The sequence below is a fragment of the Oncorhynchus masou genome, chromosome 8, assembly GCF_036934945.1.
Source record: "Oncorhynchus masou masou isolate Uvic2021 chromosome 8, UVic_Omas_1.1, whole genome shotgun sequence".
Lineage (NCBI taxonomy): Eukaryota > Metazoa > Chordata > Actinopteri > Salmoniformes > Salmonidae > Oncorhynchus > Oncorhynchus masou.
In genome coordinates this window covers 21,323,010-21,339,599 of record NC_088219.1, presented here as the reverse complement: position 1 = coordinate 21,339,599, position 16,590 = coordinate 21,323,010, and the positions used below count along the sequence as shown (strand labels likewise).

General features: G+C 47.1%; 1 protein-coding gene across 2 annotated transcripts in view; it reads right to left on the bottom strand.

Annotated features, from left to right (window-relative positions):
- LOC135544386 (guanine nucleotide-binding protein G(z) subunit alpha) overlaps nucleotides 1-16,590 on the bottom strand; it is a 53,207-nt gene that overhangs the window by 11,448 nt on the left and 25,169 nt on the right. For both annotated transcript variants that reach the window (XM_064971952.1, XM_064971951.1), the window contains one exon: nucleotides 287-1,730. In XM_064971952.1, coding sequence (XP_064828024.1) covers nucleotides 287-1,009 — 723 coding nt within the window. In that variant the 5' untranslated portion in view covers nucleotides 1,010-1,730. The remainder of the gene's footprint in view (nucleotides 1-286; nucleotides 1,731-16,590) is intronic.

Sequence of the window (16,590 nt, the reverse complement as noted above, 5' to 3'; positions counted from 1 at the left end):
TCATTTACCTCCAACATTCTGAGGACACATGCTAGAGGTCAACTTGGGCCTCTGCCATTTTGAATCATATTATGATGTATATTCATTATAGCATATTCAATTCTGCAAAAATAAGTAGTGTGGTAAGAATTGACCTTAAATGTAATCCACCCTGAGAAGTGTGAAAGAGAACACCACAGTGTCATAGATAACAGCACACCCCAAGGGTGTGATGACAGAGTGTGGACAGGAACTGACTGGTTGTGTAATGGCTAATGTTGCGTGTGTTGCCCATGGCTTCCCTTACCGTCTGGTTGTCTTCATAGAGCTTGAGGTCATAGCCGCTTAGCTCCACACAGAAAATGATGGCGGTCACGCCCTCGAAGCAGTGGATCCACTTCTTCCTCTCCGAGCGCTGCCCCCCCACGTCTACCATCTTGAAGGTGAGCTCCTTGAAGGTGAACTTGTTCTCCACGATGCCCGTGGTCATGTCGCGGGAGCGCAGGATGTCCTCCACGGTGGGGATGAACTCGTTGGAGGAGATGCGGTCCAGGTCGTTCAGATAGTAGGCAGTGTTATCCTCCAGGTGGTACTCGTTGGAGCGGCAGAAGCACTCCTGCACCCCTGAGTCATCCCACAGGCGCTTCATTACCCCATGCAGCTCTGCTGTGATCTCTCCTTTGCTCTCGGCCGGCCCGGTCAGGGCGAAGAGCTGCACGGCGTCGTAGGCGCGGTCAGGGTTGTGGAAGTCGATCTTGAGCGTGGCGAGGGCACGGATGATGCGTGTGAGCGAGTCAATAGCGTTGTAGAGGATGAGGGGCTTGTACTCCTTGCAGGCGTCCAGATTGAAGCCTCCACTGTGGATGATCTTCATCTGCTTGACGATGGTGCTCTTGCCAGAGTTGCTGGTGCCCAGCAGAAGGAGCTTGATCTCACGCCGCTGCCGCTGGCTTTCCGAGCGCAGGTGGCGGTCGATCCGCCGGGAGCGCCGGGCCGCCTCCTTCTCCTCTGAACTCTGCCGGCAACCCATGGTCGTCTGCCACGCGGTGAACACTGAGGAAAACGTGGTGATCGCAGAAGAGAACGTGCCGGGTGACAAAAATGGCGTGTATGGGATCAAACCGAAATAATCCAAAAATATCAAAAAGAGCAGAGATGAGAGACTAGGCAAAAGAAAAAAGGAATGTATGTCAGAGCAGGGATTGGATTATGTTTGAATCCTTAATGCTGCAGGGGCTTGATGGGAAGAGAGAGAGACACTTTCCTTCAAACCTGCCACTCAGAGCACACAGAGAGAAATGAGAACCACAGAGCAGGAATGACTCAGGAGTATTTTATTATCCTCGTGGTCTAGGGTATGTCCGTTGGTCTTCTGTGGGTTTATCCCAGGCTTTGCGACTAGAGTTGCCGTAGAGCTCTACCAGGACATGTTGGGAGGCCCACACAGAGCCTGGAGCTGGGGCTGGACTACCTGATGCCACGGGGGCTGGGGGTCATATCAGGGGTTACCCCCCTTAGGAAGCTTGCGGAGCAGGAAGGGGGAGGGAGGTGTTAGTAGAGACAGTGTTCAGGGATGATGTGTAGGTGTAGCAAAACCCCCTCGCTCTCCTCCCTCATGGCTCTCACGTCGCCATTCCCTATCTTTGTGACTGCAGTCGTCCACGTCAGTCCTTCCCGCGTTGTCTGCCTCCTTCTCTCTGGGCTATAAACTGCTCTGTTTCCTCGTCTCAGGCAAATGAAAGCCCCCGTTCCTGCCAACAAAAGAAGAAGAGGAGAGACATGAGCACAGAGTCATGATGAATTAGAGCATAGGAGCCCGAGAGGAACAAAGAGGTGAGCTGCTTCATAAACGTCTCAACACAAACACACAAAATACAAATACTCAAATGCACACTCATAAACATGTAGACAGTGAAACACAAAATATTGTACCCCCAAAGCTGACCATGTGTGTCCGCTAAAAGGCATATGAGGACACAGCACACGTTCTCTTGGTCAAAGCCCTGACCTGTATCTCGGCTCCCCAGCTGTGTTGCCATAGTGTCCCTCTCTGTGCTCCTTTCCTCTTTACTGTTTGTTTCTAACAGGAGTTTCTCCCATCTATCTCCCCATGCAGCCCTGTGTTACCATAGACCCATTCAGAGCTGAGTCACACACAAGCAAACACACACATGTACACACATACATACATGCATACACAAACGTGCATCCACACACACTCATTCACACACACAAAAGGTTTCCAGGGTGTGAAATGGCCTTGGCCTTCCCCTGGCCTTTCACTCCCTTCTCCCCTGGCCTCTCACTCCCTTCTTCCCTGGCCTCTCACTCCCTTCTCCCCTGGCCTCTCACTCCCTTCTCCCCTGGCCTCTCACTCCCTTCTCCCCTGGCCTCTCACTCCCTTCTTCCCTGGCCTCTCACTCCCTTCTCCCCTGGCCTCTCTCCTACCTTCTCCCTTGGCATCTCTCCTACCTTCTCCCTTGGCCTCTCCCCTCCCCTCCCTTCTCCCCTGGCCTCTCCTGTCTCCCTTGTTAAACTGATATAAGGGGTACTGTTTATTTACTATCACAGTGGAAAATAACTGGCTCAAGTCGACAAGTGCCCCTCACTATTTAATTCCACTGCAAAGCATGATCTGTGCTTTAACCTCCAGTTTGTGATCCTACAGGAGCACGGTTAAGAAAAACAGTCAATTCTCTCAGCTTTGGATATCTAGCCTACAACAGAAAACAAGCAGATTGCCTTCAAAAATGCTGTCTACAAAATGCTGAAAACATTTGCACAATTTTGATGGATTATTAACATTTGCTTACATTTTGAAATTCTAGTGTGAATACACTGCATGTAATGTGTTGAGATACTGCACATACATTACAGTGAAAGGGCTGCATTCAGTGCACGGACAAGTTGAGAGTGAGCTTACGCCCATGGGACTCTGTGATAAATAGATGCACATTGTGACAGGACAGGCCGTATGGTATTGGCTGTGTAACAAATGTGAAATCACGCTGTGGCCTAGTTTTGTTGGCCAGACTACACTCCTTGGACCTGTCACAGAGCGAGAGAGAGAGAAGAGAGAGAGAGAGACCACATTTCCCAGAGCTGTCAGTCAGTGAGGTCCACTCTTGGAAAGACTGTCTGACACAGCAGAACAAAGACACAACAAAGCATCACACAACGCAAACAGAGAGAAGAGTATTGTTCTTCTGCTTCAGGCACCTGATTGCACCAGCTCTCAAAACGGCAGAGCCAGCCAAACCAGTTAGAAAGTTACACATCACTAATTTTCCAGAGGCCATAAAAGGAGTTATCACAACAAACGGTGCAAGAGCTCATTTCGTTCTAGTCGCCGTACTGCCTCCTCTGAGGTAATGTCTCTTCAGATAACTGGGCACTGGGCGGCAGGTAGCTTACAGGTTAAGAGTGTTGGGCCAGAAACCAAAAGATTGCTGGTTCAAAATCTATTTAAAAAAGATAAGCAAGGCACTTAACCCTCATTGCTCCTGTAAGTCCCTCTGGATGAGAGCATCTGCTAAATGTAAAATAACTGCTGAGGAGGTGGTGTGATGTGTATTTTCTCATGATTATGCAACAATAACCCACATTTAATTCAGGCTCTTGTGAATGATATTACCCATGTCCCTCTGAATGTACAGACTGTCATACACTTGAAAATCAAATCAAAAATCGAATTAAATTGTATTTGTCACATGCGCTGAATACTAATAATTGCTCCTGTAAGGTCTAATTGCTTACAGGAGCAATTAGACCTTATAGTGAAATGCTTACTTACAAGCCCTTAACCAACAATACAGTTTTAAGAAATATAAGTATTAAGTAAAAATAGATAAGTAAAAACGTAACAAATAATTAAAGAGCAGCAGTAAAATAAGCGTAGCTATGTACAGGGGGTACCGGTACAGAGTCAATGTGCAGGGGCACAGGTTAGTCGAGGTAATTGAGGTAATATGTACATGTAGGTAGAGTTAAAGTGACTAGGCATTGATAATAACAGAGAGTAGCAGCAGCGTAAATGAAGGGGTGGGGGGGGGGCAATGCAAATAGTCTGGGTAGCCATTTGATTAGCTGTTCAGGAGTTTCATGACTTGGGGGTAGAAGCTGTTAAGGAGCCTTTTGGACCTAGACTTGGCACTCGGGTACCGCTCAATTTTTAGGGCCTTCCTCTGACACCGCCTGGTATAGAGGTCCTGGATGGAAGCTCAGCTCCAGTGATGTACTGGGCCGTACACACTACCCTCTGTAGTGCCTTGCGGTCAGAGGCCGAGCAGTTGCCATACCAGGCAGTGATGCAACCAGTCAGGATACCCTCGATGGTGCAGCTGTAGACATTTTTGAGGATCTGAGGACCCATGCCAAATCTTTTCAATCTCCTAAGGGGGTATAGGCTTTGTCGTGCCCTCTTCACGACTGTCTTGGTGTGTTTGGAGGGTGGTTGGGTTTATTTGTTCAGTTACATAAAGTGCATGCATTTCTAAACGGTAAAACAGGTATGTATGAAAATACCCTCAAATAAAAGGAGACATTGTTCAGTTGACCAGTTAATTGTACATGTAGGCCACTGACTTGATGGCATGACAAGGTATGCATTATGCTAATGTGAATGCATAAACACCAGGGGAAGTATGAGGCACGAGGTCGGTCGGCAGGCCTTCCATTCCAAACATGCAACTAGTCAGGTATAAAATAGGCACACTGCAGCGCCTCCACTGCTCACGGAACTACAGAACTGCTTTCTGATACACAGAAGAGCACCTTTGCTCGCAAGGCATGTGTTAAGTGTTAGTATCACTTCACAAACATGATATCAGTCAAGTACAATAAACCTACCCTTTCAAATCCATATGAAACTGTAGTATTTGAAAACGGTATAACTGGATGCACTTCAAACCCTATTACCCAGAGCCCACGTCACCAGTTCACTGAATCAAGGACAGTAGTTTTGATGTGGAAAATAATGACGTTGTGTGCTGTAGTGAGGGTGTGTCCCTTTAAGAGTAAAAGAGAGGAGGGAGAGGGAGCGCTGAAGGGGCCGTGGAGAGAGGCCAGGCCAGACTCATGTTTAATGGTGAGCACTGAGGTAATGTGATAGTCAGGGTGAGACCAACTCTGTCACTCTCTCGCCTCTCCTTCACCGCTCGTTGCACACGGCACAATGGATTCCTCTGCCCGAGCTCTACCAGTATTTCTAATTCACTGTGCCGCAAATAATGACAATATCCTGCAACAATATTTATTATTAAGTGATAATAATAAATATACATTGTTGTAGGGGTTAGTACATTTTTGGTGAGGATAAATTAAGTTAAACTTTTTAAACCTCTAATATACTACAATTTGCATTTCCTGTTGTGCAGGAAAATTATCCCGGACAACAGAGTGATCAAATTAAAATAGTACATTTGTACAATATGTGCATACTCTGTAGAGCCCATACATGCATGACATTGCATCAGCATGTGTACATGTTCAGATCAACACTCGAGGCAGAATACATCACGGCCGATTGGTGTGTTGCCGGTGTTTTTCAATTTGTTTGGCATGTGAATTTGTTGTCTGTTTAAAGCCTAATCTATGGCGCTTTTATTTTTTCATATCGTTTTGGGTTAGCGTTTGGATTAGCGTTTTCATTGTACCACACACCCTTAGTTACAGGCTAGCATCGTAGTTAGCCCCTGTGGTTGGGACCTCTCCAACCTGACCAGAGCTTGGATCCTACTAGCTAGCAGGCTAGCAGTGCTAGACTACCAGTGTTTTTATGCATGACTAGGCCCAAATGCGATAGGTGCCAGATGATTTCCATGCAAGAATCAAGCAGCTATGAAAATAGATTATCTGGTTGTTAGCTCCGCTGCGACAAAAGCAGAACCTGCTTTCAAACTTCACTGACCTAGCTGCATCCCAAGCAAATCGCATCTTGGACTTTATTGCCTCCTACAGCCAGGGTGCCAATGAATCGGGCAGCTTTGATCTGTTCCACTCCACCGGATAGATGGTAAGCTCAACTCTGCTGCCCAGGGGAGAGACTGGCCTCCATCTATCCTGGAAGATCTGATCCGGCTATCAAACAGTTTTACCCCAGTGGAGGTGGACCTAACGGCCCTGGGAGACAGCTCTGATCCACAGCCGGCCAGTGGCTACAACCCCTGTCCATACCACCAACCTACCACGCCTCCCAATGCCATCCACTGCTGCAGGTGTGTGGAGTCAAGCTAGCCTAGCTCGAAACCCCCACCTTCCCTGCCTGTTGGTCTATCTGGTAAAAAGTGTTACATGCAGATGTATTGTATTGTAGCAGTTTCGGCACCGGGCAGGGTTTACACATACAAACACACTACACCAGTCCAAGTAAAACTGTTTATTACTAGCAGACTTTGACAGCATTCTTGATATACAAAACCCAAAACAAACAAAGTAAACACTTCACCACCAGTGGAAGGTCCTCCAAGCTTTGTCTTTGGGGGTCCAATCCTTGTTGAAATTATAATGTCCTTCTTTAAAACCTCCTTCTCCACTGTACGCTCTGTCTCTCCAATAACCTCCTACTCCTTCACCTGCCGGGGTCAAAGAAAGAACTCAGGGCACGGTTAGGTAGAGGAACGGATTGGTTTCACCCGTCTGCAGTTTGGCTATGATTACAACTAGAGACAGGTGTGGCTGTTCTGCTGCAGTCTAGAGGTTTTCCCTGAGCTGTCTGTAGTCCTGCCTCTGGGGAATACTTCACATTGCTGTCCATGGTCCTGGCAGCCAAAAAACAAAGAAACCTCGCAGGCACATAACGTCCTTCCACAACACAACCCCTGAAACCACTACATACCTTCTCCCTCAGCATTGACCCTGTGGTCAGAGTGGTCGAAGAAAACATGGCATGCATACGATAAATGGCATCAACATTACCATGATCCGATAGTGAAAAGGATGGTGGCTGAGGAATCACCGGGTGATCCGGGCGTTAATGTCTTTATTCTGCTTCATCCAGGTAAGGGGAGCGTGATCTGTCATCAATAAAAACTTGCAGCCCTGAACATAATATTTCAAGGACTCCAGAGCCTATTTGATTGCCAAACACTCTTTTTCCACTGTTGCATATTTGGTTTCCCAGGGAATCAATTTACGGCTAATGTACAGTACAGGATATTCCTCTTCATTAACTTCCTGCGAGAGTATAACTCCAATTCCAGTGTCCGATGCATCTGTCTGTATAACCAGAGGCTTGTAAAAATCTGCCGAATACAGGAGCAGTGCATAAGGCAGTTTTCAGTTTCTGAAATGCCTCTTCGGCTGCAGGGTTCCACTGTACCATGGCAGGTTGGGCCTTCCGGGTCAGGTCACACAGGGTTCCTGAAATGTTTGCATAATCCTGGATGAAACGTCTAATAACTCGTTATTCCCAGGAAGCGGTTATTCCCAGATACTTATTCACTGGGCGAGGTCAATTCTGGATCGCAGCGACCTTCTTCTCTTGTGGTTTGATCAACCCTTGCCCTATGGAATGGCCCAGATACTTTGCTTCACTTACCCCAGCATGTAATTCTTTGGGTTGGCTTAGAGTCCTGCTTCCCGAAGAGCATATGTGACTGCTGTTAATCGGATTAGGTGCTCCTCCCATGTGTGGCTGTAGATTATCACATCATCCAGGTAGTCTGCAGCATACGATTGAGGTGGCCGCAGAATGCGGTTCATCAGCCTTTGAGACATGGCGGGGGCTTCATGAAGTCCAAAGGGCAGTCGCACATATTGGAACAGGCCGTCTGGAGTCGAGAATGCCGTCTTCTCACAATCTGCAGGGGTCAGAGGAACCTGCCAATACCCCTTGGTTAGATTAAGTGTACTAACGAACCGGGCATTTCCCCGTTTTTTATCATCTCATCTATTCTCGGCATGGGATAAGCATCAAATTCCGAAATGACAATCAACTTACGGAAGTCATTACAGAATCGTACTGTACCATCTGGTTTCAACACCAGGTCTATTGGGCTGGACCACACACTGTGTGACTCTTCAATGACTTCCAGCTCCAACAAATTCCCCACTTCTTTTATTGCAGCTCTCTTCGCTTCTGGCACCCGGTAAGGTTTTTGATGAACCCTTATCCCTGGAGGCGTGAGGATGTCATGTAGGATGTGATGGGCATATCCTGGTAAGGACGAAAACACATCTTTATTTTTCATAACCAGCAAACGTAACTCTGGGAAGGTGATACATCTCCGAGGGTAATATCTTCCAGCAGGTTCTCGGAAGAAGGGGAAGTGGCCGAAAGTACTGAAGTCTGTATTTTTGTTTACCCCCCCCTGCCCACCATACTTCTTGACTTACCCACTTGTTCTAGCTTCCTTATCCCTGGCTGATGGATGAGGTAGTTCATAGGCCCCATTTTCTGCAGCACCTTGTAGGGACCCCGTCATGTGGCCAGGAATTTACATTCTATCCTGGGTACTGACACCATAACCCAATCCCCTGGGGTAAACTCTCGGGGTTGAGCTGGACTGTGGTTATACACTCGACTCTTGGGCCTGCTGTAAATGTTCCTTCACAATGTGCATTACACTGTTTATGCGTTCTCTCATTTATTTTATACATTCTATGACAGTGTTGTGGGGGCTGGGCTGTTCCCAGTTCTCCTTCGTCACATTTAGCATTCCTCTGGGCCTGTGGGAAAACAATAGCTCAAATGGGGACAAGCCAGTGGATGCCTGGGGTACCTCTCTTATGGCAAACACCAAAAACAGCAGCAGCTGATCTCAGTTTCGCCCGTCCCGCTCCATGGTCCGTCTGAGCAGAGATTTCATGGTTCTATTAAATCTCTTTACTAGGCTGTCGGTCTGGGGGATGTGCATGAAGTGTTGTAGTTGTTTGATTTGAAGCAATTTACATACATATTTCATCACCTTGGACATGAACACCATACCTTGGTCCGTCAGGATTTCACAGTGTTAACCAACCCGGGAGAACATCTGTAGCAGCTTTCTGGTGATGCTCTTGGTGTTGGCACTACGCAGGAGAATAGCTTTGGGATACCTGGTGGCATAATTCACCACGACCAGTATATGTTGAAAACCTTTTGCAGACCATGGTAAATGGTCCAGTTAAAGTCATAGCAATTATATTGAATGGTGTGTCCATCGCTGGCAACGGGATTAAGGGATTTCGTAAATCAGGAAGGGGTGAGGTTCTTTGACAGTCAGGACATCCCTGGCAATACCTTACCACATTCGCATACGCCCACGGCAGAAGAAGTGTTGTAACACCCGTTCTTGTGTTTTGTCTCTCTGTAAATGTCCTCCCAACAAGTGGCTATGGGCCAGGCTCAGCATTGTTTGCCCGAAACGGGGTTGGAACCAACAGCTGCTCCACTGTGATGTAATTGGACTTCGTGATCTGGTATAAGAGATTGTTTCTCATGGCAAAATTAGGAAAAGTGAGTACATTAGCAGGATTTATATACCATCTATTACCTTGACATTCTGTCTGGCGTTCTGTAGCGTGGGGTCTTCCAGCTGAGCAGTACGAAACCTTCCTCTATACTGTGTTAACTCGGGAGGAAAAATCTCATTGGCATAAGAATTTCCAGGCTCCTCACCGTGCGCTTCTTCTTCCTCCTCTTCCACCATTTCTGGCCCATTTATCCCCACTTGGTTTCCTACCTCTTCGTCATTTCCTTCCCCTTCTTCTCCCAGGAGAAATCGAATATCGGCTACGGGAGAGGCAGGTAAGAACCAATTTGTTAATTTTCCTTTCATAGGTCAGGGAGTTCTTGTTCTTCTATTTTATTTTCACTGGAAAATGTAAATGGACCTGGTTGTGCCCTATTACTGGCACAGCCATCTCCTTTGTCCTGTAGTCATTTATACAATTCTTGAAAATATGGACAGTCACCACCCAGTAGCATGGAATATGGTAGGTTTTCAATCAACTCTAGGTTACCTCTGAACCGCCCTCTGCTGGTGTTAATCTCTACATCTGCGGTTGGGTACGTTTTGGTGTCAGCATGTACACAGGTGATGTGCATAGTTGGAGCGGCAGTCCTCTGCAACTGGGTTAGTAGTGAAGGCATGATAAGGGAGACAATGCTCCCGGAGTCTGGAAGAGCATCTACTTCTTTACCTTGGACATGTATCTGACTGAGGTGCGGGGGATGGCAGTGGGCTTGGACATGTATCTGACTGAGGTGCAGGGGATGGCAGTGGGCTTGGACCAGTATCTGACTGAGGTGCGGGGGATGGCAGTGGGCTTGGACATGTATCTGACTGAGGTGCAGGGGATGGCAGTGGGCTTGGACCAGTATCTGACTGAGGGGCGGGGGATGGCAGTGGGCTTGGACCAGTATCTGACTGAGGTGCAGGGGATGGCAGTGGGCTTGGACCAGTATCTGACTGAGGGCGGGGGATGGCAGTGGGCTTGGACCTGTATCTGACTGAGGTGCAGGGGATGGCAGTGGGCTTGGACCTGTATCTGACTGAGGTGTGGAGGATGGCAGTGGGCTTGGACCTGTATCTGACTGAGGTGCGGGGGATGGCAGTAGGCTTGGACATGTATCTGACTGAGGTGCGGGGGATGGCAGTAGGCTTGGACCTGTATCTGACTGAGGTGCGGGGAATGGCAGTGGGCTTGGACCTGTATCTGACTGAGGTGTGGAGGATGGCAGTGGGCTTGGACCTGTATCTGACTGAGGTGCGGATGGCAGTGGGCTTGGACATGTGGATCTGACTGAGGTGCGGGGGATGGCAGTGGGCTTGGACATGTATCTGACTGAGGTGCGGGGGATGGCAGTGGGCTTGGAGATGTATCTGACTGAGGTGCGGGGGATGGCAGTGGGCTTGGACATGTATCTGACTGAGGTGCAGGGGATGGCAGTAGGCTTGGACATGTATCTGACTGAGGTGCGGGGAATGGCAGTGGGCTTGGACATGTATCTGACTGAGGTGCGGGGGATGGCAGTGGGCTTGGACATGTATCTGACTGAGGTGCAGGGGATGGCAGTAGGCTTGGACATGTATCTGACTGAGGTGTGGAGGATGGCAGTGGGCTTGGACCTGTATCTGACTGAGGTGCGGGGGATGGCAGTAGGCTTGGACCTGTATCTGACTGAGGTGCAGGGGATGGCAGTGGGCTTGGACCTGTATCTGACTGAGGTGTGGAGGATGGCAGTGGGCTTGGACATGTATCTGACTGAGGTGTGGAGGATGGCAGTGGGCTTGGAGATGTATCTGACTGAGGTGCGGGGGATGGCAGTGGGCTTGGACATGTATCTGACTGAGGTGCGGGGGATGGCAGTGGGCTTGGGCCTGTATCTGACTGAGGTGCGGGTGATGGCAGTGGGCTTGGACATGTATCTGACTGAGGTGCGGGGGATGGCAGTGGGCTTGGACATGTATCTGACTGAGGTGCGGGGGATGGCAGTGGGCTTGGAGATGTATCTGACTGAGGTGCGGGGGATGGCAGTGGGCTTGGACATGTATCTGACTGAGGTGCAGGGGATGGCAGTAGGCTTGGACATGTATCTGACTGAGGTGCGGGGAATGGCAGTGGGCTTGGACATGTATCTGACTGAGGTGCGGGGGATGGCAGTGGGCTTGGACATGTATCTGACTGAGGTGCAGGGGATGGCAGTAGGCTTGGACATGTATCTGACTGAGGTGTGGAGGATGGCAGTGGGCTTGGACCTGTATCTGACTGAGAGGTGCGGGGGATGGCAGTAGGCTTGGACCTGTATCTGACTGAGGTGCAGGGGATGGCAGTGGGCTTGGACCTGTATCTGACTGAGGTGTGGAGGATGGCAGTGGGCTTGGACATGTATCTGACTGAGGTGTGGAGGATGGCAGTGGGCTTGGACATGTATCTGACTGAGGTGCGGGGGATGGCAGTGGGCTTGGACATGTATCTGACTGAGGTGTGGAGGATGGCAGTGGGCTTGGACCTGTATCTGACTGAGGTGCGGGGGATGGCAGTAGGCTTGGACATGTATCTGACTGAGGTGCGGGGGATGGCAGTGGGCTTGGACCTGTATCTGACTGAGGTGTGGAGGATGGCAGTGGGCTTGGACCTGTATCTGACTGAGGTGCGGGGGATGGCAGTGGGCTTGGACCTGTATCTGACTGAGGTGCGGGGGATGGCAGTGGGCTTGGACCTGTATCTGACTGAGGTGCGGGGGATGGCAGTGGGCTTGGACCTGTATCTGACTGAGGTGTGGAGGATGGCAGTGGGCCTGGACATGTATCTGACTGAGGTGTGGAGGATGGCAGTGGGCTTGGACCTGTATCTGACTGAGGTGCGGGGGATGGCAGTGGGCTTGGGCATGTATCTGACTGAGGTGTGGAGGATGGCAGTGGGCCTGGACATGTATCTGACTGAGGTGTGGAGGATGGCAGTGGGCTTGGGCCTGTATCTGACTGAGGTCCGGGGGATGGCAGTGGGCTTGGACATGTATCTGACTGAGGTGCGGGGGATGGCAGTGGGCTTGGACATGTATCTGACTGAGGTGCGGGGGATGGCAGTGGGCTTGGACATGCATCTGACTGAGGTGCGGGGGATGGCAGTGGGCTTGGACATGTATCTGACTGAGGTGCGGGTGATGGCAGTGGGTTTGGACATGTATCTGACTGAGGTGCGGGTGATGGCAGTGGGTTTGGACATGTATCTGACTGAGGTGCGGGTGATGGCAGTGGGTTTGGACATGTATCTGACTGAGGTGCGGGGGGTGGCAGTGGGCTTGGACATGTATCTGACTGAGGTGCGGGGGATGGCAGTGGGCTTGGACATGTATCTGACTGAGGTGTGGAGGATGGCAGTGGGCTTGGACATGGACAGAAACGACATGGCAGTGGTGTAGATAAGAAATGTCGACCTGCATGGGTTCCTCCTTCTTGGGACAGTTCCATGCGATGTGTCCTATTTCTCCACAGTGGTAGCACTCCCAGGTGTCGGTATCAACCCCTCTATTCCTAGCCCTTGCTTCAGGTTGTAAAAAAATTGTCCTAGCGCCCACATTCTCCAGACGCTCTATAGATTCTTTCTTTCCAAACCCGGGGAGTCTGCAGTTGGGATGTCTTGCTCCTGAGGCCTCCCTTTTCCTGGGTGTTTCTGTCCAGTCAGCTGGATTTGAGCAGTTTGTCGACATGGCTTTAAACGAGGTTCACCACTCCATCCGCTGTGGTGGGATTGCCCTGGCTGACAACCTTCTTCAGCTCGTAAGGTAAGCCCCGGATGTAGTGGTCAATCACTATTCTTTCCACGATGACCCCAGTATAGAGGGTTGCGGGTTCTAGCCATTTTTTTGGTTGCTAGGTGGACCAGGTCAAACATCTGTGACCTGGGTGCCTTCTCGGGTTGATACGTGGAAGTATGGAACCGCTGTGCCCTCAAAGAGACAGTGACTCCTAACCCTACAAATATTTCCTTCTTAGTTCGGTTGGGAAACCGCTACAGTATGCTATTGCCCCCACGGTTGACCAGGCTCTTTCAGAGCTTCAATCTGCCTTAATTGCTTTGCAGAAAGCCTTTGTTGAACTGAAATTGGTGCTTAATGCAGGTAAAGCCAAGTATATGTTATTCTCAAAATCACGTAAAAATGTATCTGATGATTTATGCATACGTACATTGGATGATGCCCTCATTGATCTTGTCTCTGCTTATAAATATCTGGACATCTGGGTGATGAAAAGCTATCTTTTAAAATCTTATTGATGAGTTAGTTAAGAAATTTGGAATAAATATTTGCTTATTTTATAGGAATAGGTCATGCCTTTCATTAAATAGCAGAAAACAAATCCTTCAATCAACATCCATACCGGTTATAGACTATAGCTTTATTGTCTATATGAATGTAGCTACTGTACCTCTGTATTGAAGCAATTGGACAGAGTTTATCACAGCGCACTAAGCTTTATTATGGGCGATAGTGTCAATAATGTATGTAAATTATCTCTTTTTCGTTATGTGTCAGACCCCAGTAAGACTGACTGTCGCCATTGGCGTTGGCTAATGGGGATCCTAATAAATCAAATACATTCTGTATCAGAAATACAGCGCTCCTGCATAAACTTCCGTCAAACCTTACTCCGTTAACATACAGACGTACGAGATATCAGACCCGAGCTGTGTTCAAATACCCATACTAACTGTATACTGTATACTACATACTTAATGAGTGTATACTGCATACTTTATACTATTAGTTGATTTTAGTATACTGTAAACGAACGGTATCCTTTCTGTTGAGCGTACTAGCGCTATGCCTGTCTACCGGAGGTTGATGCTGTTGCTATTATGCACCCTCTTGCTAGCTTGTTAGCATAAGAAATTACTTGCTAGACATCTTACGAAGGGTGTACTGTTGACTAACCCCATTCTGTACAAATTTACACAACTGTGGTTTTCAAATTAGGCTGCAATGAAAACTAATGGGACTGTAGCAACTGTGTTGGCATCAATCTGGGGTGTGAATTACGTTTCTATTCAAGCATTGGTTGACATGGTAATGGCCCGATATTATTGGAGAAAAGTTGAAAAACTGACCCCTCCGATGCTGTACGTTAAATTGTGATGTGTCATCAGGGACAGGGTAGGGGGATACCTAGTCAATTGTACAACTGAATGCATTCATTTTTTTGCATCATCACTGCAAGCCATCATGACTCTCAAAAGTCGTTACTTCTGAAGATAACTTTAGCGTCGTCCTAAAAACCCAATTCAAATTTCGACACAAACCTTCAAATAGGTATGTAATGACACATTATGTAAACTCTTTATAGTGTTTTATTTACATTTTAGAGGTGATAAGTTGGGCAGATCGGGTGAAAAAAGCCGTTTACCAAAACGGCTTATCTCGTCTTTCTCTATCACGCAGTAGGTTTTACTTCCCCACCCATCATTTTTAAATAGACCCGACAGAGTTCACTGACTTCTTCAATCATACAGAGATGAGCAGCATGAAGGTCTCAGACACAAATGAAACAACTCAATCTTACCATTTTACTTGCCCTAGCAGAGCTCGTTAGGATGTTTTCATGTTATCCAGACCGTTGGTGACTAACTGTGCAGCTGGCAACAATTTAATAACGCATTTTTACTGACACCGGCCATATTCAATGGGTGTTGATCGTTCGTAAATTCATCTGTTATTCTGTGCTCTGGCACACTCAGACGAGAGTGCTCTGAAATCGCACCTAATTAACAATGTCCATTGAGAACGCACAACGACTTTACCACTTAGCTAAGTTAAGAATTACATAAATAATCAAGTCAATAAACATTTGGTAGTTAGATTGTATATACTTAATATACTGGCAAGTTCGATGTATTAGTAGCCAACTAACATTAGGTAGCTAGCTAACATACCGGTACATACTGCTGTAATGATATGCTATGCGGTTTGTAAGGATAGCGTACCTAGCAAATTGTCAGCCAACCTAACTTATTTGAAAAGTCATTACTTTATTACATTACTCAACATTTTCTTAACATTTATCATAATTAGTTAAAGCAATGAATTTGTATCCAGTCTTGTCGGATTTAGGCTGCATATTTTACAACATTTTTTTCAAATCTGAAACCGTTGTGAAGCCACACCCATTTTCAGAAGAATTGCATTATGGGCCTGGACATCCGGCAACCTTTGCCATACTAACTATATCCATAATATGACCAATAAGCATACTGCATACTCAATTTATGTCACAAATAGTACGGTTAGTGTGGTTGGTATGAGTTTTCGAACACAGCTCCGGTCTCAGGGGATGCTAACTCTGGAGATTACTATTGTTAATATTATTAATATTATTAATGTTTTGCTTTTCGTGTATTGATGTTAATATTGATGTGTATATTGAGGCGGATTGATGTTAATACAGGACTTAGCAAGACTCTTTTTTTATGGAAATGGAAAATGTTGTATATGATATTCTTGAAGCAATTGTATTATTTGTGGTCCATGTCCTAATGTACAGTCAATCTACACATGACAATTTCTGAATGAGCCATCTTTCTCTCACTCTTTTTCACATGTAGTATGGTCATTGTATGTTTTTATTTATACAAATAACGAGGACTTTGAAAGAGGTTGCAAAAGGATCTGTCTGCTAGCTTATCTTTATCCAGTTGGCTGGGCTGAATTAAAAAGAGGTTGAAGAGCAAGACAATGAAAACCAAGCCAGAATTGAAGCACAATCAGGTGCTATTTTTGTGCTAGTGTCATGCTTAGTGATTGCTAGACACAGGAGTAATGTTTTTGCTCAGGTCATTATGTTTTAAAAATGAAGGAGGCACAGTGGAGAGTGTGATGAGTATTGAAAAATTTGTTTTTTTGTTTAAGTACCAATAGTTTATAAATGAGTTGTACAGCTGTGTGTGTTCATGTTTTTAGGGGGACGATTTTGTATTTCGAGAGAGATCATGTTAGTTGTTTAAGGTAGAGCAAACCTACTGTACTGTCCATTTTCCAACAGCCAGACTCATATGTTTTGAAATATACTGTACACTTTTTTATTTTACCTTTATTTAACTAGGCAAGTAAGTCAGATAAGAACAAATTCGTATTTACAATGACAGCCTAGGAACAGTGGGTTAACTGCCTTGTTCAGGGGCAGAATTACAGAT